Below are 13137 nucleotides of genomic sequence, written 5' to 3' on the forward strand. Positions count from 1 at the left end.
CAAGTGCTACTAAGTATACCAATCAAGTATTTTGAACAATGTGTCTTACTGTGTAAAATAAAATAAACAAACTGGTTTAGAACTACAACAATGTTGAAGTTCTTTGAGCATTTCTCATAATTTGTTTAGAGAAGTCCAGTCCTTGCAAAACCCCCAATCCACCTGTCCACAACAATTAACTTGGTTTAAAAATTGCAAACCTTCATCAGGGTCAGGGCCAGTCATCTTGATGACTGGGGGGGGGGGGGGGTCTTTTGAGGACACTACATGATGTGTGTGGATTGTTTTCGGGAAGGAGGGGGGGGGGGGGGGGGCACCTAGGGGCATGTTCCCAAACCCAAGGCCTGCCTTTCGGCCACAATGTCTTGTAAAGCATTAAAGCATAATCAGTTTACTAGTGCAGTCCACTGGCCAACACCATACAGTAACTCAACACCCAAGCTGTTAATATTTGGAACAATGACTTGTTTTGACTACCAGTATCCCAGACTAAAAACAGACTTTCAACATCACATGGGGAAACTTTTGTACAGCAACCTCCAGATGGATAAAGCATGGTCTCTGTTTCATCCCAAATTGTCCCAACTTTAGTTGGGACCAATCCAAACTTGAGCGTTATAGTTTGGACATCCTAACTATAGTTGGATACTGAGATCTAGTCTTGGTGAAAGTCCTTCTTGTGTTGATTCGTCACAATTTTTCAAATGAGCGCAATCACTCACGAAAAATTCTCATGACACTACCATTCCACGTGCTGTTCACCATTAAGGAGTAATAGCGCCCTCGTTTGGGAAAACTGTGATAAATCAACACGCAACAAGACCAGTTTTGTTACAGATCTCTGGATACCAGCTATAATATAACCGTCCCAACTGTAACACTCAAGTTGGGACCAGCCCAACTACAGTACGAAACATCTCTATGTACAATCAAAATTGTGTAAGGGTGTTCTGATGGGGGTTTCAAGCCCAGCTTGTTAACTTCAAGGGGTTAATATCTATATTTGGTTGAATAATCCTTAGGGGAGACCACAAGACCACGCCCTTTCCTCGCCCCTTTGTACACAGTCTCGACAATGTCAATCATCTCCTGAGGATCTTCAAGTGTCCAGTTGATTTTGTTGTTGTTTCCCGTTCCCAAATCAATCATGATATGCTTATTGCGGAAGAAGAACATAGTGGTACAGGGATCGTACAATTCGTACATCTTGTTAAAATCTGGAACTTCGGTGATGTCGACGAGGTAAACGACGGCAAAGTTCTTGCATTTATCGGCAATTTTGTACAAGATCTCGTCCATGTTCATACAAGTGGGGTCCCAGTCGTGACCGAAGCGTATGATGACAACGCGATCCTCCTCTGAGGTAATGGCTTGGTCCACCTGCCAGCCATTGTGGAGATGCGTTAACATGTAAGACATGGTGGCAGTATGGGAGGTTTCACTTCTTCTTTAGGGGTGTTACGTAGAGAGATTCTTCAACAATAACAAAGTTGTTTAGGCAGATGTTTTGTCTGTAAAAACAAAAGCAAACTCGAGCTTTAAAACATATTCATAAATTCATTCAATAAATAATAAATTTATAAATATATTTTACAAAATTTGGTAATGTTAATACAAGGGAAAAAGCAACAGTTTTACATGGAACAATAATTGAGAAATACTTTTGTTTGTTTTTTGACTTTGATTCGTTTCTCTCACAAATGGGCCCCAGCAATTCTGAATTTTGCAATCACAATCAAACATTAAAAAAGTGGTTCATTACAAATTCACAAAATAATATTATAAATTATCAATTACTAATGAATACATGTAGTTGTTGAACTTGTACTTGCCTTACTGGTAAAGTTATATACAGCAACTCCGTAAGTTAACAACCATATACTAAAAATGTGATCCCAAATGAAAGTCATTAAACTGAAAATTAAATGAAAATCATGAGTGAAGTTATTCTATTTCATTTGGTCCTTTCTCCGTTTCAGAGTAGAGTATGATTTGATACAAATCATAGAATTTCCATTAGAAATAACTAAACTTAAAATATCTTGATACTTACTAGTCTGCCAGTCACAATCGCAACACTAAATACAGCATGAAGAAAAGGACTTATTGTTTCTCGTATTTTCGGTCCCGGAATTTGTTTCAAATACAAACAAATTCGTATTTTTCTTCAGACCATTTGTAACAAAATTTACGTTCTTGAGAAATTTCTTGCACTACTGTAGTCAGATCCCGTCATAGAGCATCGCTCTATCCTAAGGAAAAAAGTACTGGGTACTATACCAAATCTACTTGTAATTTCGCAGCCGATGTTCTTTTTGAGACTCCGTAGTTAATGTTAACTGGTTCCCGAAGTGCTTTCTTGATAAGTTACCGCAACAGAGGAATGAGAACCATGTAGTGAATCCGATCAAAGATGGCGGCGCTCACAGGAGCCCTTCGAAAAACGTCCGCCTTTCCAAGTAAGTTTTAAGGATTAAATGTCTTCTTTTTACTCTGATAATTCTGCACGCAATCAATTTAGTGTCGATAAACACTTTGCGAAAAGTAAAATATGTGATCAAGGTAATTCAAGTACAATTATTTGTCAAAATATTTACTGTCCCGGCTTAGTCGGTAAAAAGTACTGTGTCCCTTGAATGCCAAAAAGTTATAAAAGGACTGAAAATGGAATTTCTCTGAAAAAGTTTAAAACATTTATTTACTTATATTTTATTTTAAGAGGTTTATAATTTTTTAACAGGTATTTGATAAACTTTTTGAACATTTATAATGATTTACTAGTTCTGTAACTTGCTCAGTTGATCGGCTTTTTTTTTACTGATAAAATAAATAGTGACTTGAGTCACAGTTTTTTTCATGTTTTATTTGGTTTTCCACCAGAAGGCGTACTACGTTCAGTTACATGTGTAACGGAGTCACACCAACGGAATGCAGGCACCTACCACCATGCTGTTATACCAAAGGGTAGAGGGGGGAGATCCTCATTCAGTGGTATCGTTGCAGCCGTGTTCGGGGCCAACGGGTTCGTTGGGCGATATGTCGTCAGCAGACTTGGTTAGTATTCAACCCTGCAAAGCTAAGGCCATACGATCACCATAACTAGTGGACCATTGAGACTTGTTTTCAGAAGGGGCTAAGATTAATTAAAAGTTAAGATGAATTGTTAATCTTTCCATAGTGATTTGTATTGTGACATGGCACTTAGCAACTACGATTGATACACATTTTAAGATCCATCTTTGTAAAATCAACCCTTTGTAAAATCAAACGCTGGTCTCAGCTTGTTTAAGATGATCATTCAAGCTTAACAGCACTGAGACCTTCAAAACTTATAATACACTCAAAGTTTTGTCTGATTTTTAAGGATTATGATCTTACCTTTAAATAATCCGTAATTCTTTATCTTCCTGGACTAAGGGAAAGTCAAAGAAAACCATTCAGTTATTTTGGCTGATCAAGATAAAAAAACACACCAATAAATTACTTTTTTTTAGGTGATGATGTTAGTTTTTATTAACTGTGTATATTTGCATTGCAGGTCGTGAAGGGTCGCAGGTCATGATCCCCCATCGTTGCGATCACTACAACCTGATGCACTACAGGGTCATGGGTGACCTGGGTCAGATACTCTTCAGAGTAAGTTATGGTTCAGCGGGAGTATTTAAAGGTCCTCAGGTGGATTTCATAAAGCGTTAAGACTATTCTTATCTGGAGTTAAGACGAGTTACAAGTACTTACTTTGGACAAGCCTAAGTTTTTTTTATCTCCTAGGACTAGTCCTAAGTTGTGACTAGTCCCAACTCTTTTTGAAATCGACCCTTGGTCACAAATGACGCAACAGTTAAGTGGTGTGTTGGCTTTTTGACGGTATTCTAATGGCATGTTGTGGCCGGCGGTCTAGTTCATTAGACCAAAGCTCTGGTGTTGTCAGCAGCAGAGTGCACAGTGAGTGTGGGTTCGATTCCCAGACATGACACTTGTGCCCTTGAGCAAGGCACTGAACCATAATTGATGTCTAAAAAGTTGGGAAGTTAGTGTGTTCTGCTCTACCAGCCAGGCTCTTAGTGGATGATACCCATTACTTGCATCCTTACGGACTGTGAAGGGGGTAACCCAGTTTCAGCCTGGTAACCCTGCTATCAGTTGGTAGCTGATTTGGGTCGATAGCCCAAATGTTGTTCATGTTTCGGATGGAAAAGTCTACTTTTTGCACATATAAAATAAACTGTAATTTGTGGTTTTAATTCTTTGCAGCAATGTGAACTGCGGAATCACGATTTAATATCGGACATAATGCAACATTGTAACGTTGTCATCAACCTGGTAGGCAAAGACTATGAGACAAGGTAAGAGCTTAACATTCCAGTCTTCTCCTTCCTTGGGTTGGTCTTTCCTCGGCTCACCCTGTCGTTTCACAAGGTTTTTCAAACTGTAACAATCATTCTCTTCAATCAATTTCAAGAAAGGTTTCAAAACCCACCTTTTCCCTTCTTCATAACTGGTTTTGTTCTTCTTTCTTCAGCGCCTTGTATCCTTGGCAATTTTGCGCTTTACAAATACTTTTATTGTTATTATTAGTAATTGGTTACAACTTCAAAAACGCAACCCATACCCTCCTCTGCCCCTTCTGTTCTTGGGAAACACTCTGATGAAATTTTATCTTGTTTGTCTTCTCGTCCTGAAGGAATTTCACCTTTGAGGATACCAACATTGAGGCGGCTCGTAATATCGCCCGACTAGCTAAGAAGGCTGGAGTCAATCGACTGATTCACATGTCGGCTCTCAGTGCTGATATGTCTTCACCCTCAAAGTTTCTCAGAACCAAGGTAAGGAGAGGAGATTATGAAACTCATCTATAAAGGGATAAGAGATTGAGCCAAGGGAGTTAGGCACCGCAGACATGTAGCTCCTCAGAATTTTTGTCACAACCTCCTTGAGTATTAAAAGTTTCTTGAAAGAAGTAACACAGACATCAAAGGGAGAAAGGGACAGTCCCCGTTGTGTCCAAACCTGTAGTTTTGTATTTCTGGTGATTAATAGAGTGGGTGAACTTCCTAAACTGTATTGTCTGGGAGGTTCTAGGTCTAGCAAAAGGAGGAACTCTGGCCAGTAAGCAAATTTCAGGATTTTTTTAACTTTCATTCCTGGTAAGGGGGAGAGAAAAGAACTAGAAGAACAGTCGTAGAGGCCTAGTTACTGATTAATATTTTTAAAAATTTGCTCACAACAGGCGGCCGGAGAGGCTGCAGTGAAGGAAGAGTTCCCAGAGGCCACCATTCTCAAACCGGCTCAGATCTTTGGCAGAGAAGACCGTTATTTCAACCACTTTGCTAGTAAGTAGTTGTAAGAAAGGCCTCAAATTAACTCAAAGCACCCTCAGCATTTGCCATGGTGCCCTGTGCTGTTTCTGTGGCGTCTCATGTAAGGTTTCAAGAAAAAAGTTGCCCTTACCAGAGGAAATGGCTGTGCCCCTTCAAGAGCAAAGTTCAAGTCCTGATAAAACATTATCGTGTCAGTGCAAATTTGTTTTATCTCGCCTAAAAATGCTGTAGTATTCTCCAAGTAAAATAAGTCATGCTCTTTGATATACTTGTCAAGAACTAACAAACATCAACAAGCAATTTATTAGTTACTAAATGTAATTTGTTTTAATTTTGATTTTTTTTTCCCCACAGACCAGAGACTCTTTGGTGGTGTCCCGATGTTCCTCTCGGCTTACAAGTCAGTCAAACGACCAGTTTATGTAAGACATTGTGAAATAAATCTTTTCTAATATAAGTGCGTACGATTTGTATTTCGTTCACTTGATGTTTGGCTTCCCCAGTAAGATGACAACATCACCTTTGTGTAAACATCTGTACTTTTTGTTTCTATTCTCCTCCTCCTGAAGGTTGCGGACGTAGGTCAAGCCGTCATTGAGGTCGTCAGGAATCCAGACACAGCAGGCATGACTTTTGAACTTGTTGGGTAAGTTGACTTTTAACCCAAAGATCATTGCAGATATCAGCTTAAAGGTGCTGAGACAAAAACAGTTAAAATCACAGAGCAATGTTTTCAGGAAAGTCGTGAAATCTGTTGTACATGCTAAAATAATGTTTGTCTCCCTGAGAAAAATATTTATTTGTGTGAAATTAATTTACTCATTTCTCAAAAAGTACAGCACCTCAGCAAGAAATATTTTAAGGGAAGCTTTCTACCATCATTATCTTCAAACCGTGTAAGTTTAATCTAAATCTGTGGACAATGTGTTTTGTGTCCTACAAAAAAGACCCAAACACTTTAACGAGATCAAAGATGTTGTTTTTGTTTTGACAGGCCGAACGGCTACATCTTATCGGACTTGATTGACTTCATCTATCGAGTCACCAGACGTCCCTACATCAAGTACCCAGTACCTAGACATCTGCTACGCCTAGCGGCCGCTATCATGGAGAAAACTCCATTCGAACCTTTGATGACCAGAGACATGTTAGAACTGGTGAGAACTCCGACTTAACCCTTTTGTTACCGAATTGTTTGGAGATAACTACTGGGCTCGATTTCCCAAAGCGGAAAGATTCATCTGAAGATGAGTTGTCAGTGTTACCATAGTGATCTGTATTGTGACATCACACTTTGCTTCGCAAGAAGGAGTGATACACAGTTAAGACCAATCTCAATCCTTGACTGCTGAAGTAGTCCGTGCCGATTTCCAACCTTCCCTAGGTAGTAGTTAATAAGCAGGACAGGTCTTTTCAGAACAAAGTAGTCTGCCGAATTCCGAATTATACTATTAAAAGACAGATTCTCAAAGACCAAATCTACCAAGCAAAGTAGATACATACACTTGGCGTTACCAACAAACTGAATAAATACATTAATACCTCACCATGCAATCCCTTAAAATCCATATAATCTAATTATTTTGTTTGGCTTTCCTTTTCCCAACCCCACAGCAACACACCTCTGAAAGAGTCACCCCAGGAACTCCAGGGCTTGAGGACCTCGGGATCACCCCGACCCAGATCGAGTTAGCCGCCATTAAAGGCCTGCGTAGACACCGCGCTGACCGCTACTTTGATCTTGGTATAGACGAGGTGGAAGCTGCGCCGATCGTCAAATAGATTCAATCCAAGATTAAGTTTCTAAACTAAACGACAAAATTGTAAATGTTAATATTGATAGTTGCCATTTATCAGGCATGATATTTCACTACGCCCATAACAATATTTTACAAGTAAAATGGCTAAACCAAGATGGGTTGTTGAAGACCTTTTCTGACTGTTAAACAAAAATCGGATTTTCTGTGAGCAAAGAAATCAGAATTGGGAAGAATATCCTACCTGATCTATGTATGGCTGAAGGCCTGATTTAAAGGATTGGGGTACTTTGTGTTCACCCCCTGAACAATATTTTACAAGTACATTGGCTGAAGCCAAGATGGGTTTTTGAAGACCTTTTCCGACTTACATAAAAATCAGATTTTATGTGAGCAAAGAAAATCAGAATTGGGTTGAAATGGGAAGAATATCATGCTTGATCTATGAATGGCCAAAGCTCTGATTGAATGAAAAGCTGATTTAACTGTGGACATCATTCTCATGTGGAATGTTGTGACACAGGCCAGTTGGGCAGGAGGGTATACAGATTAATAGGGCTAGTGTTTGCACTATTGAAGCACTTTTGTTTGTTTGTTCGGGCTGTGTTTCACTTGATTCGATTGTTCCATGGAACTTGGAAAAGTTTTTTTATTCCGATTGTTAGATTCTTTTCAGAAAAACAAAATAATCTCGTAGGGTTTGCTTGGTGAAGCAGGCCTGGAATTTCATCTTTGAGATGATAAAGGACATTTTCATTTTGCAAAGGGCACTTCCATTTGAAAATCTTAAAGTATGGGAACCTTTTGAAGGGGCACCATGACATAAGAGCAGGGCAACATAGGCCATGGCCCTTTGGTAATTCCAGGACTATTCAAGCCTTCATGGACAGCAAATACTATTTTGGTGCCCCAAGTATAAACGATGTGACCTTTGACGTCACTCGAAAACCATATTGATTCGCACGCATACCGCCGGGAAAAACCTTTGTGTTTTGGCAGCCAGCTAGAAAGTACACGCAATCTTACCATGACTACGCGTCTTTATGCCCGGCAAAACATGACGTGTGCAGTGTTTTGTCAACAGAGGGCGGTTTGAATGTAAACATAGGTCACATCGTCTATTCAAAAAGGATCATCAATGGTTCCCATGTTGGAACACTAAAGAGTTCTTTTTGAGGATACAGACTGTTTATGATATCTTTCGCAAAAATCTGAAAATAAGAAACATAAACAAATATTCTTTGAAATAAAACCTCTTGATCAGTCCACTCATTATTTGTACAGAACTTTATTAAAAATTACAGAGTGATTGCAGAAAAGTGAATAAATAAGTTAACACTGGTGTTTAAGATGAACTTCTGTGCAAGTTTCTTTTATTTATTTTAGGGCTGTCGAAATTTGTTAAACATTTTCACAGTCGTGCAGAGAGTACAGGGAGTTGGAAGTTGTGTATGATTTAAATGTTTCCTTTATAAAAGCTCATGTTAATAAAGTTAGAATGAACAGCGGGGACACATTAATTGAAAAAAAAAAAAAAAAAGGAAAATCTAACAGGCATTCGGATTGATTGCTGTTTCTTTTGGGGGGTTACTATGAACATACACAACAACAAAATTGATCAGTACAGTTTTGGAGGCAAGTCTTAACAAAAGTAGCCCAATGTACTTTCTGTACGACATTCAAAATTTGGGACAGTCACCGAATTTGTAGAACAAATAGTTTTAAAAAGGAAGAACATTTTGAAGCATAGCTTTGTCAAGAGGAAGATGTGTTCCTCTTTTTCTCTCTATCGAAACTGAGGCTGGCAAAGAGAAGTAGCTCGTCAATGAAATTACTAAATTCCAAGTTTTGTTTTTGAGGTTTGACGGAACAGGGCTCTGACAATATGTTTGGGGGGGGGTGAGGTTTGGGGTTGGGAGGGGGGGGGGGGAGGTTGAAAATTACGGTTTCTGCTTCCTCTTCACCCCTTTCTTTGTTTTTCTTTCCGGCCTCGTTGACTTTGGTTTAGGCACTTCCTCTGGCTTTCGAAATGGTGTTTTCTGGAGTATAAAAACACAACAAATGGATAAGAACACAATGACGAAAGTAAAGTATAAGTAAAAGTACATGTATTGTCGTCTAGTTACTGCATTCAATTCAATTCAATTCAACGAACATTTATTTCCACAAAGGGTAATCACTTAATAAGAAAACAAAACAATAGATACAATAAAACGTGGAGGCATTACCCAGGAAGCCGAAGCTTATAAACGGAATGCCTTAAACATACAAAAAATAGACTGATTGTTTTGTGCAATTCATAATCATATACGTTAAGCGTCAATATTTGAAACAGAAGTTTACTTCTTGTAAGAACTCATGGTAGATCAGAAAATCAATGAAAGATTATGTACCTGTGATTTCTTGATCTTAGCTTTCAGTGCCTTCATATCTATCTGGGTGTCTGCTTTAGGTTGTGTCTTGGATTTTGTCACCGAGGGTTCCTTGGGTGGGACAAACGACTGGTTTCGTTTCTCCTTGCGTTTCGTTTCGGCTTCAGCATGTTTCACCTGCAAAGAAAACAAAGTTTCAAATCTTAGTTCCTGTTTTTTTTCGTTTCTTCAAATTTTAATGAGAAATAATCTTAATAAAGAGGCCCCAAAATATCTATGTATTTATAATAATTGTTTTAAACCACATTTAATGATGGTGAACCCATCCAACACAGCTGATCATTTTAGGGCCAATAGAGTAATGACCAATAGTGTCCACTGCCTTTAAAGAAGATTCTCACCTTCTTCTGTTCCCTTGCCCGAGCTTTCTTCTGGCTTTCCTTCAAGAAGTATTCTCCGGTTGCCAGCTCTCTGTCAACCTTGCTCTCCGGCTGGGTAGGAGGGAACGGAGTGTATTCCTTCTTCTTACGGATCTTCTTCGGTTGTCTCCGTTTCTTGAGGTTCTTGGATTTGAATTGTGGGAGGAAACGATCCCAAGACTCGTGTTTAAGCTTCTCATCCTTCATCAGTTCTCGTTTGATCATCAGCGTCTTGAGACAGAGAGAAATAACAGACATGACATTTAAGTGGTGTTTGAAGCTTTGCAAGGTCACATTGCAGGTAGCAGACCCACAGGTAGACTGGGAAAACGATGGGTGGAAGATATCAAGCACTTCTGCGAAGAGACTGACATACCATCTGTGGCAGCAGCAAGGAACAGAGACCTATGGAGACTCTTAGTTGGGAAGCCATCTCCGGGACCTACCTCGGGAGGACGGCTATGATGATGACGATGATGATGATGATGAAATAGTAAAGTTACAGGTATAACCATGTATTAAATATCTTTTGTGGGAGAGTTATCTCTAAAGAAAGCCAGTGTGGTCTCGGCGCTTCTCCTGATTTTCCTGAAGACGAGCAGAGTATACTGTTCGAAACGTTGAGACCAGACTGGCTCTTTTCAGAGCCAAGACTGCCACTACCTCGGTGGTCTAGTGGTAAGATATCTGCTCTAGCAATGCAAAGATTGGGGTTCAAAAAACTAAGGAAAGTATTATACAGTGCTTGACACACATTGGTTTGAGGATAAAAACAAACTATATTCGTTATTCCACGGTAAACCCGCCTGGTTCCTGGAGGGAAGCCACAGTTGTGGACTCAACAGTAACAGCCCAAAAGGGAACAGCTTGAAGTTGGGCCAGCACACCCGGTTGCTCTACTGGTTTTAAACACTGGGTGAGACACCAAGGGGCATTTTTTTTCAACATGGAAGAAAAGATCTACAGCTAAAGAAAATCTAATTACCTTGATGTTGTAAACTGGATGAACATTTTTCATAGTGTCTATGACGATCTTATACACGTCTCTGAGTCCTTTATATGGACCTACCGCAGACACTGTGTTCCCCTGAACCATGATGTAACACTTTGTCAGTAGCTCAACGGCTTTGAGTGTTGAGCCATTTGGGCCAATCAGACGCTGTCGGCGTTTGACGAATCTCTCTTGGTTGCGTACCATGCGACCGATTTTGATGACCTCGGCTGAAATGCCGTCTTCTAACACCCGAACAGCCTGAGGAAAAAATGCAAGAACTATTTTTGTTTTCACAAAGTATCTTTCCCATCCCAATTCTCCTTGAGATATTTACTATGATCCTTCTTCAGGAACGTACAGACATTTGGAATGTGGCAACATCAAAAACTTTTGGGTTTTTACTTTGCTCGTGCAACCATCTTGCGTTCTCTCATAAAAATCAATGTAACCAAACCGAGGCTAAAAGAGCAAATTAGTCCGGTCCCTTTTCAGAATGCCAAGATTTTGTGGCCAACGTCACCATTGCACACAGGGTACAAGACAAATATGGTGAGAGCATGAACCTACCTGTTCATAAGGAACGCTGCGAGCGAGAAGTTTGATCATGTCCCGTGCCTTGATGAGTATAAAGGGGTCCCATGTCTTGCGAGTTGTCGTAACGGACATGCTTCCCTCGATGACATCTAAAGAAGCTTTGAGATGCTGCGAAGAAAAGACACAAATTAAACAGACACCCAACCAAGAACTTTGATTAGAAAACTGAAATTAATGATAGGGGAAAAGTGGGGTAATGGTTATAATTAATGAAGAAAATTGTTTGACCATGTAAGGAATTACACTATTGAATCAGATTAAAGGAACACGTTGCCTTGGATCGGTCGAGTTGGTCTTTGAAAAGCGTTCTGTAACCGTTTATTGTAAAATGTATATGTTTAGAAAGATATTGTAAATGTAGAATACAATGATCTACACAAATGTGCCTCGAAATTGCGTGGTTTTCTTTTTACCCTGTCGACTAACACGGTCGGCCATTTATGGGAGTCAAAATTTTGACTCCCATAAATGGCCGACCGTGATAGTTCGCGACGTAAAAGGAAAACCGTGCAATTTCGAGTGATACTTGTGTGGATCTTTTAAAACATCTTTCTAACCATGTGCATTTCATAACAAACGGTTTCAAACGCTTTTAATAGACCAACTCGTCCGATCCAAGGCAACGTGTTCCTTTAAGCATGACGCAAAATTACAGACAAACATTGTGTGCTCACATAATCTTTCAGGGCTTTCTCAACCAGTGGCCAGCATTCTCTGAGATATTTCTCCCTGTATTTTGGGAATAGCGTAGCGAATGAGCTTTCCTCCAGTACACCATTTGGATTGTCTTCTGCTGTAAACTTTGGCTCTTCCCATCCCGCAGGGATCTCAAGAAGATGGTCTTGTGAGGCTTTGCTCTTCCCTGTTTGAGAAAAAGAAATTACCTTTAAATGCTCACTTCACACATGAATAGAAAAAAAATAGAAACAATTAATTCTTCAACATCATTACAAATTGTTAATTATAGCTTGCCAAAGTTCCCTGACAATATTTAAACTTAAATACATTTGATGACAATAATATTAATAAATATAATAATTTATAACGAAAATTTAGTTATAATATTATAAACTATCCTGGTAGCATCTTATTCTTATTATTAGAGTATCATTATCAACACTTATTCAGTGTTGATAAAATAACTGACTGAACTTGCAAAGACTATCAGTATCACTATTTGTTTTAAAACTTTTATAGAATATAGGCCTAATTATTATTATTATTATTTTTTTGAGGGGGGGGGGGGATGGGTGAGTACTGACACTAGTATTTGATTAATGATGAGCAACATGGCATGGCCGACCGGTTGACACATGTGCGTGCATGCGGCCCGGCCGCCCCCATCAAATCCCCCACACTCCGTCCACATCGACTACATCATTACATGCGGTGCCACGAGATGCCAAACGAGAGAACTTTATTTTTCAAACAATGATTTATATCAAAACAAAACAACCCTTTCTATTGAACACACGGCTGTTGTGAACACATACAACTCTTTATTACATCCCACCAACCTCTACAAAAGAAAAACTTTCATCACATTAAAAATATCGGAAACAAAACGTAAAAACTTACCAGCGGTTCTGTCTGCCATGGACGTCGCCATTTTAAAATAGCCCCCTCAACGTCAATACATTATTGTTTCTACTGTTATGCAATACGTACCATGACATGACG

At 39.4% G+C, this 13137-nt stretch overlaps 3 protein-coding genes across 3 annotated transcripts; 1 reads left to right on the top strand and 2 right to left on the bottom strand.

Annotated features, from left to right (window-relative positions):
• Positions 1 to 289: 289 nt before the first annotated feature.
• Positions 290 to 2232, bottom strand: LOC139953916 (thioredoxin-like protein 4A). The gene is made up of 2 exons (XM_071953519.1): positions 2054 to 2232; positions 290 to 1511 (listed from the first exon to the last, which is right to left on the bottom strand). The coding sequence occupies exon 2, from the start codon at positions 1417 to 1419 to the stop codon at positions 991 to 993; it is 429 nt and encodes a 142-aa protein (XP_071809620.1). The 5' UTR covers positions 1420 to 1511; positions 2054 to 2232; the 3' UTR covers positions 290 to 990.
• A 155-nt stretch (positions 2233 to 2387) lies between these two features.
• On the top strand, positions 2388 to 8433 carry LOC139953871 (NADH dehydrogenase [ubiquinone] 1 alpha subcomplex subunit 9, mitochondrial-like). Its single transcript, XM_071953460.1, has 10 exons — positions 2388 to 2459; positions 2881 to 3054; positions 3539 to 3636; positions 4255 to 4346; positions 4685 to 4826; positions 5231 to 5333; positions 5676 to 5743; positions 5891 to 5967; positions 6316 to 6478; positions 6936 to 8433. The coding sequence occupies exons 1-10, from the start codon at positions 2414 to 2416 to the stop codon at positions 7101 to 7103; spliced, it is 1131 nt and encodes a 376-aa protein (XP_071809561.1). The 5' UTR covers positions 2388 to 2413; the 3' UTR covers positions 7104 to 8433.
• Positions 8434 to 8567: 134 nt separating this feature from the next.
• On the bottom strand, positions 8568 to 13103 carry LOC139953872 (KRR1 small subunit processome component homolog). Its single transcript, XM_071953462.1, has 7 exons — positions 13036 to 13103; positions 12132 to 12319; positions 11431 to 11565; positions 10855 to 11121; positions 9852 to 10100; positions 9472 to 9627; positions 8568 to 9117 (listed from the first exon to the last, which is right to left on the bottom strand). The coding sequence occupies exons 1-7, from the start codon at positions 13064 to 13066 to the stop codon at positions 9019 to 9021; spliced, it is 1125 nt and encodes a 374-aa protein (XP_071809563.1). The 5' UTR covers positions 13067 to 13103; the 3' UTR covers positions 8568 to 9018.
• Between the last annotated feature and the right edge of the window lie 34 nt (positions 13104 to 13137).

The sequence above is a fragment of the Asterias amurensis genome, chromosome 22 (assembly GCF_032118995.1).
Source record: "Asterias amurensis chromosome 22, ASM3211899v1".
In the NCBI taxonomy this organism is placed as follows: Eukaryota; Metazoa; Echinodermata; class Asteroidea; order Forcipulatida; family Asteriidae; genus Asterias; species Asterias amurensis.

What these genes read in the sequence shown, in the direction of transcription:
- LOC139953871 (XM_071953460.1), top strand. Translation starts at nt 2,414, where the DNA reads ATGGCGGCGCTCACAGGAGCCCTTCGAAAAACGTCCGCCTTTCCAA. An exon ending in AAAAACGTCCGCCTTTCCAA is followed by an intron (nt 2,460 to 2,880) that starts GTAAGTTTTAAG and finishes GTTTTCCACCAG; the next exon opens with AAGGCGTACTACGTTCAGTT. An exon ending in CAGTCAAACGACCAGTTTAT is followed by an intron (nt 5,744 to 5,890) that starts GTAAGACATTGT and finishes CTCCTCCTGAAG; the next exon opens with GTTGCGGACGTAGGTCAAGC.
- LOC139953916 (XM_071953519.1), bottom strand. Translation starts at nt 1,419, where the DNA reads ATGTCTTACATGTTAACGCATCTCCACAATGGCTGGCAGGTGGACCAA.
- LOC139953872 (XM_071953462.1), bottom strand. Translation starts at nt 13,066, where the DNA reads ATGGCGACGTCCATGGCAGACAGAACCGCTG. An exon ending in GGGCAAGGGAACAGAAGAAG is followed by an intron (nt 9,628 to 9,851) that starts GTGAGAATCTTC and finishes TTTTCTTTGCAG; the next exon opens with GTGAAACATGCTGAAGCCGA. An exon ending in CTAAGATCAAGAAATCACAG is followed by an intron (nt 9,118 to 9,471) that starts GTACATAATCTT and finishes TTTATACTCCAG; the next exon opens with AAAACACCATTTCGAAAGCC.